We start from the raw sequence: 15,421 nt of genomic DNA, 5'->3' as shown, positions 1-15,421 counted from the left end.
TAGACGCACCGCTTTTTCAGAATGAATCGGCAGCTTTTCCAATGTGTCTAGCTTATGTGCAGTGCATACATTTATTAAAAATAAGAACTAATCCAGTGTCTTAGTTTCCCCCATCCCGGTAGTCGCCATTTTTTCCCTGGATGGGCTTGGCTCTGTTTTGATCTCTCATATAAACACTGCCACGCGTACACCATCTCCTTAGTACTCACTGCACTTCTAAACCATCCGCCCTCATCGCTCCTTCTGCTCCGCGCTCACCGACGGCAGCTTTTACTGCAGATCTTAACACCATAATCACCACCCAGACTTCTCTTTGCATGGCACTAATTTCCCCCCTTACCCCCCCCCCCCCCCGCATTTATTTATAAACCACAGGCAGCGAACCGGCCGCCTCCCCCATCGCAGCCAAAGCAGATGCAGCCTCCGGTTGCAGCGCGGCGCTGGGCTCTCGCAGTGGGTGTGTGAGTGCAGGGTGGATGGGGGAGAGCTGCCCGTGCACTTGAACTTCTCCTGTAGGTATTAAGTAAGAAGGTGCCGGAGTAGAACTTGACTTTTTCATGGCTTCTGCTGCACCGCCGGGTAGCCCACCCGCCTGTCGCATGCAGCTCCATCCAAGTGCATGACTCGGTTGTTATTTATCGCGATGATCGTCCGCCTTTTTGTCGTGGTGGTGGTTTTGTTGTTTTCCCCGCAGCCGCTACCTGTGCTGCGATGGCATGAGCGGAGGGCTGCTGTGCGCAGGCTCTCTGCAGCTTTGTTTGCTGCTCGGGCAGTGGCTGTGTACGTGCAGGAGGCTGTCTTATAGGGACAGTGCCGGCCCCTGCCTAGAAGCTCCTCCAGTCCTGTCCTGTGCTGTGCCTGCTCTGCTTTGCTCTTCCAGCGCTGCTCCGGAGAGGACCAATGACCGTGTCCAGGCGGGCCTGCTTCGCCCCAGAGCAGCGATGCTCTTCCCCAGTTCAGGCTCTGCTCTGCACGGCCGTGCTATTTGGTGGCTCCTGTAGAATAGCCTAAAATGAACTCGGCTCGTACGTGACTTGTATTCCAAAGAAGCAGCGAGTCTTGCAGGCCCGCTCCGCTCTCGCTCCTCCAGTGGGCATCCCGCACGGCCGCGGGCAGCTGGGTGTGCTGGCGCTGGGAGGTGCGGGGCAGGCAGCCAGCAGCTGCTCATGGGGCACCCACCGGAGGTGCAAACCGAAATCAAAAGCTGACAAGCACCCTCCTTGAAATAAACATGAGCTGGTGAGCACCCTGCGGGTGAGCAACGTGTCTTGGAGATAACAGAGGGGGAGCAAGTTGTTCCCCTATGCCCCTGCTCCGAGCAAGGCAACCATTGGGGGGGGGGGGGCTGTTCATTTCAGTACTCCTGCATTTTTTGGTTTTAGTTGAATTCTTTGTCTCATCTTGGAGCATAGAGAAGACGTCAGTTCATTTTAGAAAAGAAAGTCATCAGCAGTGGGAGGTGCGTCTTGTTTCCTGAGGCACTTTGCTCCTGAAGATTTTTTATTGTTTTCTTATAAAATATACTCTCTGCCTTTAAAAAAAAAAATCCAATCACAGTTAACCAAACCGGGTCTCAGAGGATTTCCATCCGTAAAGTGCACCTTGAGTTGCACAGATTTCTTTTCTGTTGCCTGCATTCAAGAAATCTGTGTTATTTACAGCTATTATTTCATCGTTTCTGTTCTTAGGTCTCTTGTCATCCACTGCAAAATAGTTATTTGTCTGAAGTGTAAGCTGCTTTCAGGAGTTTTTACGAGAGGATTTGTAATCTAGCAAATACAGCAGAATTAAAAGATTGCTGGTTACAGATTTGCTAGCATTGTTAAAGCTGAGGCATACATGTCTACTTGCAGCTACCCTCCTGCTTTTTTTTTTTGCCTGTAGGTATGTATTTACCTGTCTAGTCTTTCGCTTCAATTCTCATTCTGTAGTAGTGGCAGCCTTCAGAAATGCCACCCTGCGGGATGCCATCTGTACATTTACTTGTGCTTTCTTCTAGCTGCAGTGATTACATTAGGGGTGGGTTGTTGGTGTTACAGGACAGGATAATGCTTGTCGAGAAACGGTTGCAAGTGTAACCACCACCAGAATGGTGTTTGCCTGGTTCAGCAATGTCACTGGGCTTACTTGCTGGTATGGGGAGCAGAGGCTCATTGCTTTGATGCAGCACCCTGTTATTTCAGGGATGGAGGTGCAGCAGCCCATGTGTGCACCCCTGCATTGTATGTACCAGCACTGTGACCACATCTAGCAGTTGCTGCTCATGTTTGCCTGTGAGCTTAGGTTTGAGGGGCAGAAATTATCCTTAACGTTTAAACATCCAGTCTAAAATGCATGAGGTGCACCAGTGTCGCTGGTTTATTATTAGTTGGAGCTTATAGGCTATAGGCTCCAAGCCCCAGACTAGAGTTGGTATTTTTGATAATACAGTCAAATCATCCTAAGCAGCTCAAAGATTACAGGGGGGAGACGAGTGCCCAAAGTTCAGAGGATCTGAAGTGGTCAGATCCTCTGGGTGATGTCAACCACCAGACAAAGTGTTTGACCGTCTTGTTCCACTTTAACCTTTTTCCAGACGTGCTGGGTTTGGAGCATCAGATGCAGGCAGGCATGACTTTGTACATGTCTGAAATATGTGCCTTATTATCGCATCGTTTTTTCTTACATACAAAAAATATGTACTTAGGCAGGAGGAATAGGAAAGGAGCAGATAACTGCACATTACAGAACTGCAGGGGCTTTGTTGTTTTCATTGTCTATTTTTGTATCCTGCTGCTTGCAGCATCTGATCAGACTAAGAAGTGATACAGCTCTACATGTATATATTTTTTTCATCCTTTATGAGCTATACATACATAAAGGCATGAAAAACATCTTCCTCCTCATTCTTGGAAAATCACAAAAGAGGGGAGGAGGAGAAAAACTGTCAGATGTGAGGAAGCCTGGTGTGCTGTACCCTTCTTTGTTCTGTGTTTTCTCCCCCATGTTGCCCTCCTGTGGAGGGGACAGAGAGTACCCCATGCAGTAGAGTACCCCATGCAGTAAAGGTGTGCTAACCAGCTGCTGGGGGACCGTGCAGGGGTGGATTGCAGCTGCCCTGACGTTCAACAATGGCACTGATGGACACCTCTTTCCTCTGCAGAGGTGGTGGTGGTGATGTTCATGTAAGAAGTCATACCTTGAGACCTCCATCCTCTCACTGATGGCTGGCGAGGCCCAGATCCACAGGAGAAGGGAGAGGAAAGCTGCCCTCCCTTCGGACAGGATGCTGAGGTCTGGGCTAAAGCTTGATAGCCTCCCAACTGCAATTAAGTGAGAAGTAATTCTGACAGGTTTGGTTTCATGCAGGGAAAAATAACAGTAGAATTACATTTAATTAACTGCAGTCTGTAAGCCTTCTTTCCAGTGCAGGAATTTAACATTTTTGCTTTGTCCACTGGTAGCTTTGGATCAAAACTGGAAGTGGCCATTAGCAGCTTGTTGCTAAACAATATTCTTGGGGTTATTGGTAACAATCAGACACAATTTTTAGCCATTTCTTTCTCACCTCTGCATTAAAATTACTTGATTTTATGTGTTTTCTTCTCCCTCAGTTTCCTGTGATGTGCCTTTTCCACGTCACACAAACCAAACTGCTTTGTTTTCTCTCTTTCTGGTTTGCTGTTTGTACTGTGTCCTCAGCTGAGATTCAGACTCGTTCCCCTCCAGTAGTTTTGGCCAAAATCCTCTGGCAAATGAAACTGGATTCTTGTTTTGTAAAGAGGGCCGGAGATTGGAGAACGGCACAAGGTTGTCTTTTGGGGGGAGATAAAGCCAGGTCACATCTTCTTGTTACACAAATAGTTATCGGGTGTTTGACCACCGTGTAATAAATACCTGAACTTTCTAAACCAGTGCCATGCAGTCTGATAATTCTTGTTAATGTGTAGTTGGGATGAAAGGAAAAGCATAAAACAAACAGCTGGGTTTAGTGCAGATGTGCTCTGGAATTATAAAGAACAAATATTCAAAAGTCCCCCCCAGGCTCCCTGTTTGCTCCAAGGAAATGGATAGGTAACACGTGTGCGATGTGCCGAGGAGGAATATGACTCAAATCTGAAGTGTGGTGACGTCTGGTCACGAGGCAAGGCACTTTGACAGAAAACCATGGAGCCTGCAGGTATCTGGGCTTTCTTCTGCCCCTGCTGTAATGGCAGCAGGTATGTGGGGGTGAGGTGTGCGTCTGTCTGTGCACAGGGGAGCTCAGGCAGCCGCTTTGCCACAAAAGGGTCAGAAATAAGGTAAAATAAAAGCTCACATCTTAGTGTTAGATGCCAGTCTACTGAGGTCACAGTTAAATTTACTTGCAGGGAAAGGAACTGGTTTCGGCAGTGCAGTGTGTTTGGCCTGTTAGTTCAGGAGCTGTTTTTTTGAAGGAGGGGGAGGTAAAATAAATGCCAGTTTATAAATATATCTTTTGTATCTATTAATTAATATTTTTGCTGGTGTGTTACATAAATAGACTTGTACTTTGTGCTGTGTTCTGGTGAAGGGTTATATCTAGAAAACGATGAAAGCTGCATTTGGTGTTTCAAATAAAAACAGAGCTTAATGTCCGAATTCCTCTGTTAGTGTTGGCTGATGGCGAGGGTCAGCCTGTGGCCTGCAGAGTGAGCCCCTTGCTCTCTGCAGATATTTTTCAGTGCCCACACAAAGGAGCATAGGGATCACAGCCTGATTTTTATTTTATTTTCACTTTTTCCTTGTTTTTCTGTGGGAGGCCAGGAATAAAACGCTGCAAACCAGACTGTGCAGGCACGGCTCCTCTGCTTTTTCTTCTGCCTCGCTTTTGGAATTTGATAGATCCCTTGGGTTTGCTTTCCTCAAGCTGGCAGCAGAGGGACAGCAACTGATATCACTGCACTTGTTTTTGGAACCGATGCATTTTAGTCTCAATACAATAGATCTCACCAACTGGTCTGTCACCCCTGAGGAACCACAGTATGTCTGCAGTGCCTGGGAACTGCAGTGCTCGTGCAGATTGGCGAAAACAAATTGCCACCATATTAGAAGTGTGTTCTGACCTTGCCACTGCAAATATGTGGCAGCCCAAACTTGAATGAGGTATTGGAGCCAGAGCGCTGCAGCAAGGCTGTGCCAGTATGCCTGGCTCCCAGATCCCGGCTGCATCTGTAGGGCTGGTTAAATTTTGCTATGAGGAGAATGCAAAAGTAATTTCTAGTGGATTCATTCCATACAGGCTGTTCCTTTGACGGGCTGTAAGCAATGTGCCCATTTTAAAACAAATAGAAAAAGCCCAACAAGCCCAGGAGCAGCGCACAATGGCAGGACATGTGCTTATGCTCAGGTTTAGTGTTTCCCTGCTCCTCATCTCTGGTGATTCAGGTGGTGGCCTCTAGTATTTTCAAGTGCATCCCATGGCAGGTTACACATGTGGAAGCAAATCAGGATCCTTCCAGCCAAAAGCTGCATAGCAGTTGCATCCAGACAAGACTGCAAACATATGAGCTGCGTGCTATTACACACCAGCACACTTGGGAGAGGGAACTGGATGCAGATGCTAAACGTGTAGCACCTTGTCAGACTTCCTGCTCTGTTTGTTCTTACTCTTTTGGCCTGGACACAAGGTAAAGTGCAGGCAGTGTAGTCCATGTGGCCCTCCAAGTGCTGTGTGACCTTAGGTGGAGTGGTGTCCTCTGCACATGGATTGTACAGCACCCTGCCAACCCTGCCTGCACCAGAAAGCCCTGGCATGGGCAGGATGTCTTAAGCACTTGGTTAACTGGCCTGCTTTGCTCCCTGTAGCGCTTTAAAATGCATTGGCAACTGGTAGCGTACTGGTGACTCACGGTCTAGACCTGGCTCCCATTAGAACCAGGGAGAAAATGTCAGCAGCGTTGCTGCTATGTCTTTGCTTTTGTCAGGAGCTGTGCTGGATTCCTCCTGACAGGATGCACTGTCTGCTGGGGCAGACAGATGGAGGAATGAGAGAAGGTGTCTTAATAATGAAGCAAGCAGCGCATAACACATACAGTGAAACATCAGCCCATGTTGAGGCATGTGGGCAGCTCCTGCTGGCTCACCCATAAACTGGTAGAAAGTGGGCTTTGGGGAAGACTTGCCTTTTCGGTGTTAGTGTTACCTTGGTTAGCACCCATCCTCATTGCTTAGGTGTGTCTGCTGGATATTGCATTGACCAAATGCTCAAATCACATACCTAGAATTCTTGTTTAGGGGAGGGAGGGTGGTGGAATGGGACAGCTCTGGGGACCTGCGCTTGGCTCCTCCCCCTTCTTTCAAATCTTCTTTTGACAATTTCTCCACAAAGAAAATGTAGCTGCTGCTTCATAGCTGGTGAGCTGCTCGGTATTTGCTAAAGGGATATCAGGGCTGTCTCAGGTTAACAACGTAGTCTGAGCAGCGGCGTTCCCAGTCTCCTCTTTAATCTGTGATTTTGCTGATGATTCTTTTATTGTTGGCTTTTCCCTTTTATTTTTATCTGAGCCTTTTTACTGACACCTTTCCTTCATCACTGTCCCCCCAACTCCCCCAGGTTTTGCCTGGAGCTACAGAACCCAAAACAGTGAACTTAAGCTAAACACCGAAAGTGTTCCTTCTCTTGCAGCCACTTCTGAAGGGCTCCGCAGACCATTTGTGTGAAAACCACAGTGGTACATCTGCCTCTTTTATATAAATATATATATACACCTGTATTTTCTTAGCCTACATCTTATCTCTTACTGAAGTAGTAAGACTCCATTTTGAAATAAGTAGTGCTTGGACTACTGGTTTGTGTGCAGACTGGTTCTTATTTTTCCCCTCACTTCAGGTTGCATGAGAGTAGAAGGAGATGGATATTCTTACAATACACTGTGCTGTAGACAGTGAAGGAGAGAATAAACATCTCTTCTGAAAAGAAACCCAACAAAAAAAACCATCATGCTTGTAATAGGGTAGTTAACTTGCTCCATAGGTGGAGCAACTGTCAGGTAAATGTCAAAACTCTCAGTTTTGGTTCCTGAATAGGGCCTGATAGTTAAGGGCATTAGTCAGCATCCCCACACCACCTGAAACGTGTGGCTGATGCCCTTATTTGCACGCTGCAAGTCTTGATTAGGCTTTTGTGTCCTGAATGCTCTATAAAGAGGCACACGTGCGCCACTGCTCCATTTGCTGCTGGCATTACCAGGATGGAGAGCTGTGCCCCCCCCAGAGCAGGCCTGGCAGGGCATCCCAGGTGAATACAGGGGTCACCTTTCATGAGCCAGATACCTTGTACATGTGCTGCACACAGAAGGACTTCCAGTTACTTGTTGCATCCTTTCTTAACCTAGCAAAATACTCTGTGCAAGCTGAAATTCATGGCCAGGGTTCTCCATGCTACCAGAGCCAAGTGTGAGCTCCGGTACAGCAGGCAGCTCGGAATTGGCTGGTTACAGTGATTGTGTTCATCTCTGTGTATAATTGCCAAGAATATCAGGGAGGTCATGCCATAGGGATGAATCTAGACCAGCCTGTATTTCTTTGCCCTTCCAGAGTTCCCTGCAAACAGTGACTTTGTGCCTTTGACATTTCCCGTGGAGATGTTTTGGGAGAATCTTTCTGTACTGAACTTACTTTTTGTGTGTGTTTTTTAAATGTTGGTGGACTTGGCATAGCCACTTTGTCACTTTTCGTGAATGCTGGTGTGGAGAAACATCTGTGGAGAAAAAGTCTGATCTTTTTTTGTGTGTAAGAGTAGAAAATTAAAACGGTATCCCGTTACTATGGTCAAATGGCAAAGGCACAGCCCACCTTGACCTATTAAAGTAGCACAGAATATCTGTAAAAACACTTCCAGTGTTGCTGCATTGGTTGGGAGCACTTACATAGCACTGTAGGAATACAGACATTACCTGATAGTGACTCACAAAAAGGTGTCTGTAATGGTTGGCATAGTTGATGTCTTGGTAACATCACTGGGATGCTTTCCACTGAAAAGTGGATTTGAAGCATTTGAGTTTTCCTCTCCCTGCAGAGGGGCAGTTTGCTTAATTCCTTTGCAGCATCAGGAGCTGCACAGCCTAAAATCAGTAGCAGGTTTGTTCACTGGCTATTTCTCTGCATGAGCCTTAGTTTCTTTTTCCCCTTGAGTGCTGCTTTCGTCAACAGGAACACCCAGGTACGCCGCAGCATCCAGATGCATGCGTGTGCATGGGGAGAGGCAGAGTGGCTCGTGACCAGGCAGGTTGTGCAGTTGTGCAGGAGGACTTTCTCACCCTGTGATGTCTGTGCTCGCCCAACAGACAGTGAGCTGCCCCTTCCACAAAGCCGTCTTGGTCAGCACACCATGGCCAGATGCAGGCAGGGGTTACAGCATGATGTAGGAGAGCTGCTTTGACGTAATCTGCCTGCTATGAAAGCTGCCGCTGCATTTGTATCTTTTGATCCTTATGTACTGGACATGTTTCCAGTGGGACAGAGCTAAAACTCCAGGAAGCTGCTGGTTTTGAAGTGGTGACAATAACTTCATTTTAGGAATGTTTTTAATCTGAGCTGTATAAATAAATAAAATCACTGTTTCCAGCTGAATCAAAAAAAAAAATGATCCTCCAGGAAGTTAGCACTGCCTCTAATGGGAAAAAAACCTGAAGCGTCACCAGGGGGGAGATCTAAAATCCTAGTAGACTGGAAGAGAATAGCGTATTGATGTGGGCAGTTCAGGAGATTTTTTTTCCTGTTTGTAGACTCAGAAGAATTAAGAAGATTCCTCTTTTTTGCCATTAAGATGTCAACAGCAACAGCAGTGGTTAGCTGCTGATTTTTCTTTCTGCTTCTCTGTGGGCTTGAAAGCTGGCTTTTTGGGTGCTTTTTACTCTTGCCTGTTACCATTTAGATCTTCTAATGCTTTCTGCCCCCTCATAATTTTCCTTCACTGATAAAAATCTTGTGGGCTGTTGTTATTACTAACCTGCTCAGTTTTTTATGTCCAATTCTGTTGCTGAATCTATTGGACACTAATAAATGCAAATTTTTTATCATTCCCCCTCCAAACCCATGCTTTACTCGTGGAAATTAAGTTGATAACTTGAAGTATCTAAGGGATGTAACAGTGAACTGATTTAGCGGCGAAGCTGTTTCATAATCCATATAAATACATGCTTTAGAGAGCTCTTTTGCAGTTTATGCAGATGTTGGCTTTTAAATACTCTAACTCTTGGTTTATTTAGCCTTTTCTCTAACGTTTCTTTTTTCTTTTTAATAGGTCATCACACAACGAACTAGAAAAACATAGGTAAGTCCTGAGAAAAAAGTGCATTAAAAGATGTATGGCTGACGTTAGAATTACCATGCTTATCGAAGAATGTTGTGTTAAAGTTGTTTTGATTCTGCACTGAATAGCTTATATAGAGTTGGGTTTTTTTTTAATCAACTAAAATGTAATATGTATAATATTACTTGGCTTTTTTTCATGTTGTTTGGTATGCTGTTTTTGAATCATCCCTGATAATTAGCTTTGGACTGATTAATGCTGTAACCGGTTAACCACAGAGTTACAAATAAAGACTCTAATTGCAGCAACTGTTTGCTAGAGGTGTTAAGTGCTATGAGTACAACCAAAGCAGTTTGTGATTAAGGTGGATGATTTTTGGGAACAGTATGTCACACAGCGTTATTCTGTGTTTTTTTAAAGTATGCCTAAAGTGCAGTTAATTTCCATCTTGCATGTAAGTACCTACAGCTATGTTCTTCCTCTCCATCTGCTTCCTTGCTGGTATGTGTCCTGTCCAAGGAGCTGTGTGTGAGCGAGAAGTCAGCAATTCCTGAGCTGCAGCCTGGTTCTGTGCACCCAGGGCTGTGAAAAGGTGCACTTACTTTTACTGAGGACATTCATTAGACCCTGAAGACGTGATTTTTCAAGAGCTCATGTTTGCAGAGTTTTGGAGGCAGTGTTTGCCATCTGCTGTACCTTGTCAGACTTTGTTTGCAGATGGGTTTTTTAGCTGTAGGATGTCTCCTGGGGCGTGCTGCTCTGTCGGTGCACCCAGAGAGCTGCCGAGTACAAGCGGTCCCCCCTCGCTGCGGGATCACTGCCTTTCACTTATCATTCAGGCAGCAGAGTAAACTCTTCAGGGTAGGTTTTTGGGGGTTTGGGTTTGTTTCTGTAGCTTGTGGTCTTTTGGGTTTCATGCATTCAAAGAAAGCAGGGGGGTTGTGTGTGTGTGAATATGACGAAACCTATTTGCATGCTTCTGAATAAGTGTAACGTGGTTGATGGCACAAGACTGAACTCATGGGGGAGTTTTGTGTGTTGTTCTGTGGCCGCAGTTCTGTAGCAGCTAGACCATCACTTCCCCTGCATGCCTCCATGCTTTCCTGTAGTTTAACTGTAATACGAGTAAACTATAGCTCTGCCTAATAGCCACGTGGTCGTCCTAGAGATGAGAGGAACTAGGGAAGGCTCAAGCTCACGGACGCAGGCCTGGGCTGCAGAATGCAGTACATTGGCCGGGGCAGTGAAATCAGCGGGCAGGAGTTCTGCCAACAGAGTCTTCAGGAAAATAGCTTCATGCAAAATTCTGTCCTTCAGTCACACTTCCTTAACAATGAAAGAATTATCTTTGGCCCCAGTTGTGCTTCTTTCTCACTCTTACTTTTTTTCCATCCTCTTTCTAGATACTCTGCTTTATTTATTCCTTTCCCCCTACACCATCATTACTGACTTGTCATCTGAACTGAATAGTTCTTCTTTTTCCTTTTTTACTTCCAATCATTTTTATACCCTGAAGATGGAATTGCCTCTTCTTCCCTCTGCTGTTTAAGCAGCACAGTAAATGAGGCATCTGCAGCAGATGCAGGGGTAGAAGGAGGACATTAATTGTCCAACCTCTGTTCTCACTTCCAGTTCTATGTTGTGTCTTTGTAGTAGCTGGACCTATATAGAGTATTTACCTTACCTTGCTACCTTTTCTTTCTCTGTTGTCTCAAGGTCAAAATAGGTAAACTGCAAGGTATGTCATATGATTATACAACTAACATTTGTAACTGCTGCAGCTAGCTGTACCTCCTACAGGCAGCCTGTACCTGAAGCCACAGTTTTATTAATCCTGATGAGAACCTGCAAATTAGAGCAAGATCCTTGTATGTGCAAATGGGTGCTCACAAAAGCAGATGAGGTGTACAATTCTAGTTACCTGATGTATTGCTCTGAAGGACTCTTGTAGTTTTAATGTTTTTTAACAACCTCCTCCTCCAGTCCTGTGTGTGTATGAGCTGATAATCCCAGTTGTACTGGTTTTCACTATGTTTTACTAAAAATGCATTAAAATCCATTGAGCATCTGGCAGAGGTTAAAGGAAGATTCCCAGCCAGTGTGTTCCTGCAGCAGAGCCTTCCTCCTGCCAGCTGTGAAACACTGGATGTTGATTTTGGAGGTGTACCCCTTTCCAGGACTAGTGCCTTTGAATCATCATTGCCATGATGCTTCTGGCTGAGACACGCTTGGTTATCTCACAGGAGCCTATCATGGAGGAAGAGAGGAGATGGCTGCTCATATCCTCTTCCTTGCCCAGTGCCCCATGTGGTGTCTCTGGGCTGGACTGAGTTCTGGAGAGCAGGGAAATGGCTTCCTCATTTACAGGTCCTCCATGAAGGTGGCCAGAGCTGCCACTAACCAGAAAGCCACCTGTAATGGTTCCTGGTGCTGTTTCAGGTTCTGCGTTGGTTTTGATGTCAGTAGGGATGGCAGTGGTTGATCTGTGTGTGTGTGTGCAGCCTCGGCTGTTTGACACCACTGCTTTAATTTGCATTTTCTACTGTAAGGGCTCTTTTCTCTATGCTTTTGAGGGATGCTCAGGGAAAGACAAATGGAAGCAGAGACATAATTTCAACAAAAACTCTCGTTATATGATAAAAGTCAGGCTACTACTATGGTAAAGTGTTTGTCAGCAATTCATAGGTAAAATTCCTTTTTCTCTGCTTTAAGTCTGCCTAGAATACCCTGCTCATAACTTCAGTGTGTGCTCAATATAGCGGAACTGTGTAAGGACTCATCCCCTATTGGAGGTCCTGCTTTGCTCATGTGTGATTAAGGTTTGCATCTCAGAACCATGAAAGAGGAAATCCTCTAAATAAGAAGTATGAAGGCAGAAAAATCTTCTTAAGGACAGATGAGGTTCTAGAAGATAGTCTAATAATTACAGACAGGTCAGTTGGAGTGGCGCCTAGATGTGACTAGTTCCAGAGGACAAATGCATACATATATACTAATGTATGTATTTTTTGTTACTGTTTTCAGATGGACCATTATATCAGTAGGCTTTCACAGAGCAACGTAAATAGCAAATATATCATTAATCATGACTTCTTGAAGGCTGTTTTTAAATCTATCTAACCTGACAGCTCTACAGAGGAATGCAGCTTTCACAGTGTAGAAAAACCCCAAGAATCCATGAGAGACTCGAGCTTCTTAGAAGGGGACTTTTCACAAGGGCATGTAGTGACAGGACAAGAGGGAATTGCTCTAAAATGAAAGAGGGAAGATTTAGATGAGACATTAGAAAGAAGCCCTTCCCTGTGAGGGTGCTGAGGCACTGGCACAGGGTGCCTAGAGAAGCTGTGGCTGCCCCATCCCTGGCAGTGTTCAAGGCCAGGTTGGATGGGGCTTGGAGCAACCTGCTCTAGTGGAAGAAGGTGTCCCTGCCTGTGTGGGGAGGTGAGGTGGAACTGGATGAGCTGTAAGGTCCTTTCCAACCCAAATGTGGGGGGGTGAGGTGGAACTGGATGAGCTGTAAGGTCCTTTCCAACCCAAACCATTCTACAAGTCTGATTCTTAAAATGAGAGAGGACGATCTCATTTATTTGCATCAATTTATACTGGTTCTACATTGTAATGTAAAACCCAAGATAAATCCCCTAGAAGATTGTACTGAGGTCATCTTACTGTTCTGTGGGAGGAACTGACACCTCCCTGCTGTGGTCCTGTCTATTGTCAGAGGTGGATGGAGCCCTGATGAGGGATATTGGGACCGACCTGTCAAAGCTCCTTTGGTGACAAAGTAGTTTCACTGCTCTCTGGTTGTGAGGAGCTCTGCTGCAGGAGGAGCTCAGCATTGACAGTAGCTTGTGAAACTTAATGATTGTAAAGAACAGCTTTTAAGAATTAGGGAAGAAATTGATGAAAGTGCCTTGAAATCGGCAAGCCACATGCTGCTGTCCCCTCTCTGGCACCATGTGAGCTGAGCAAGTGCCTTGGCTGGGTAACTATGGCTTGATCTAGATGGGCAGCTATCTCCTGCCTCTGTCAGACCATTTGTATTATTCTCTGTGGGGTTTTCCTGTTTGGTTTTTCCTTATCAAGAAGGGCAAAGGGGCAGGTCAGCACCAGTAGAGGTTGTCCTGCCTGCATTCCACCAACTCCTAGAAGCAGTGGCAGTGTAATGAGAAAAGGGAGTTGATCAGTGTCTGTGGGCAGGATGGACTGGTGATCCTGAGCATGGCAGTGCTCAGCACTGCAGCATCTGACTTGTGAGTGCTCTCCTGCTTGGAGAAATCAACAGATCCCATTGCAGGTCCCCAGGCAAGCTGAGCCACATGGAGGTGAAAACCAGGCAGTGCTGTTGGGAGAGATGTGCTCTAGAGGCATTTCCCCGCTTTCCTATGGAAGTTGCTCCAAGAAGTGTGCTGGTGTTTAGCTCGGTCTTTGGATGTTGGGAGAGCAGTCCTCTCTTGTCCAGGCTCACTAGTTTGTATTGCAGCGAACTGAGGCTGCTGTGGACATGGCCTGGATCAGCTGAGTGGAGCAGCCCTGACTTTTGGGAAGTGCAAGACCAGGATGGGGCATACATGAGACATGGTGACTTGCAAAAGCTTTTGGAAGAAGAAAACAAACCTTTTCTTCTTCCCATATGAGCCTAATGTATGCATTGTTTACAGCACTGGAAGTGTTCCCGCATGTGCACATGGTAATGCTGTCCTGAGGTTTGTGTAGTCCTTAAAGCTAAAATCTTGCCAGAAAAAGGTTGTTCTGTTGCATCACCATGTGTATGATGTAGGTGTCTGTACATAAGCGTAGGTTTCAATAAGAAATCTATATTTTCATGGGCACATTATGACACTGATAAAGTAAAGGGAGTAAGTGCCTCTGAAGTTAAGTGTTAATAGCTGGCTTTCTCATGGAGGAGGTGCACATGCTAGGATCACAGCTGCGTTCATTTATGCATTAATTTCACCCACCAGGTTTACTTGGAGTTTAAAGTTCATATAAGCTGAGAAAGTGCATAGATGAATGTCTTGGAATTCCCTCTGTGATTCTTCATGTTACTAAATTGCAGGGTTAATGAAAAGCATGTAATTGCCAGCTGCTGATAAACTTGGAAGTTTTGAAACAGAACAGAAAGGTCATGGAAATAACAGCCATACCAACACAATGCTCTGTGTTTATTTTTATTATGGGCTGCCTTTGCAAAATTGCAAATTACCGTTGCAGTTAATACTGTCGTGCAGCATAAAGACAGAACTGCACTGATCTGTCACGTTAAAAAGCTACAGCGCTGCCACTAGCTGAGGAATCCCCCTGACTGGTGCGGGAAGTAAAGTACTTCCAGGGAAGGATCATCCAGATTTAGATGAGCTCTCAGGCAGCAGCTCTTCCCTGTGAGGGTGCTGAGGCACTGGCACAGGGTGCCCAGAGAAGCTGTGGCTGCCCCATCCCTGGCAGTGATCAAGGCCAGGTTGGACACAGGGGCTTGGAGCAAGCTGCTCTAATGGAAGGTGTCCCTGCCTGTGTCAGGGGTTGGAACTGGATGAGCTTTAAGGTCCCTTCAACCCAAACCAGTCTGGGATTTTATGATTCCATTGGGAGTTTAACCCAGCCCAGTTGCACACTGCTGCTGGGTCCTGCTTCCTGCCAGCACAGGAGGGAAGGGAGAAGTTTATTTCTTCAGCAGGTTCATTTTCCTGACCCAGCTCACTGTCACGGGCACACCCTAATGCCAGCACAGGGAGAGGATGGGATCGCTTCTTTGAGTGACAGTATTTATTTACAGTACAGAGCAGTACAGGTCACTTTGTCAGTTTAGTATTTCTAAGCATCCAGTTTTGGCTGCTCTTGTGTGGAGAGTGCTGGATGGGTCTTACTGACCTGGTACAGATCTCATTGCTGTAACAGGTCTATAAAAACTGCTGCCATTTCTAGGACATGTCCATGTTACACATAAACCACCCAGATAATGTGGCTGCTACGAGTGGTGGGAACCACCTTATCTTACTAGCAGAACCAAACCTCTATATTACATCTGTTTCTTCTGTTTTTCTCATCAAGTAATGAACTTTTTACACACTGTCTGCTTGGTGTGAAGTGGTTTATTGCAACTCCAGTGAACTGCAATGATTGTACCTTTGCACTGCTTAAGCAAGGTAATGTCTTAAGAACTTGTGAGCT

General features: G+C 45.7%; 1 protein-coding gene across 3 annotated transcripts in view; it reads left to right on the top strand.

Moving 5' to 3' along the window:
• The window catches only part of MXD4 (MAX dimerization protein 4), a 39,983-nt gene that overhangs the window by 889 nt on the left and 23,673 nt on the right, over positions 1-15,421 (top strand). For 2 of the 3 annotated variants that reach the window (XM_061467370.1, XM_061467362.1), the window contains exon 3: positions 9,245-9,274. In XM_061467370.1, the coding sequence (XP_061323354.1) occupies positions 9,245-9,274 (30 nt within the window). Of the gene's footprint in view, positions 1-27; positions 4,200-9,244; positions 9,275-15,421 lie in introns of those variants that run through there. The other variant, XM_061467378.1, reaches the window with a different exon arrangement.

This window comes from Pezoporus flaviventris, unplaced genomic scaffold, assembly GCF_033815535.1.
Source record: "Pezoporus flaviventris isolate CSIRO_AGI_PZ_B2104156 unplaced genomic scaffold, CSIRO_AGI_Pfla_v1 ptg000002l, whole genome shotgun sequence".
Lineage (NCBI taxonomy): Eukaryota > Metazoa > Chordata > Aves > Psittaciformes > Psittacidae > Pezoporus > Pezoporus flaviventris.
Note: the sequence above shows the minus strand (reverse complement) of the source record. Positions and strands in the feature narration are given on the sequence as shown.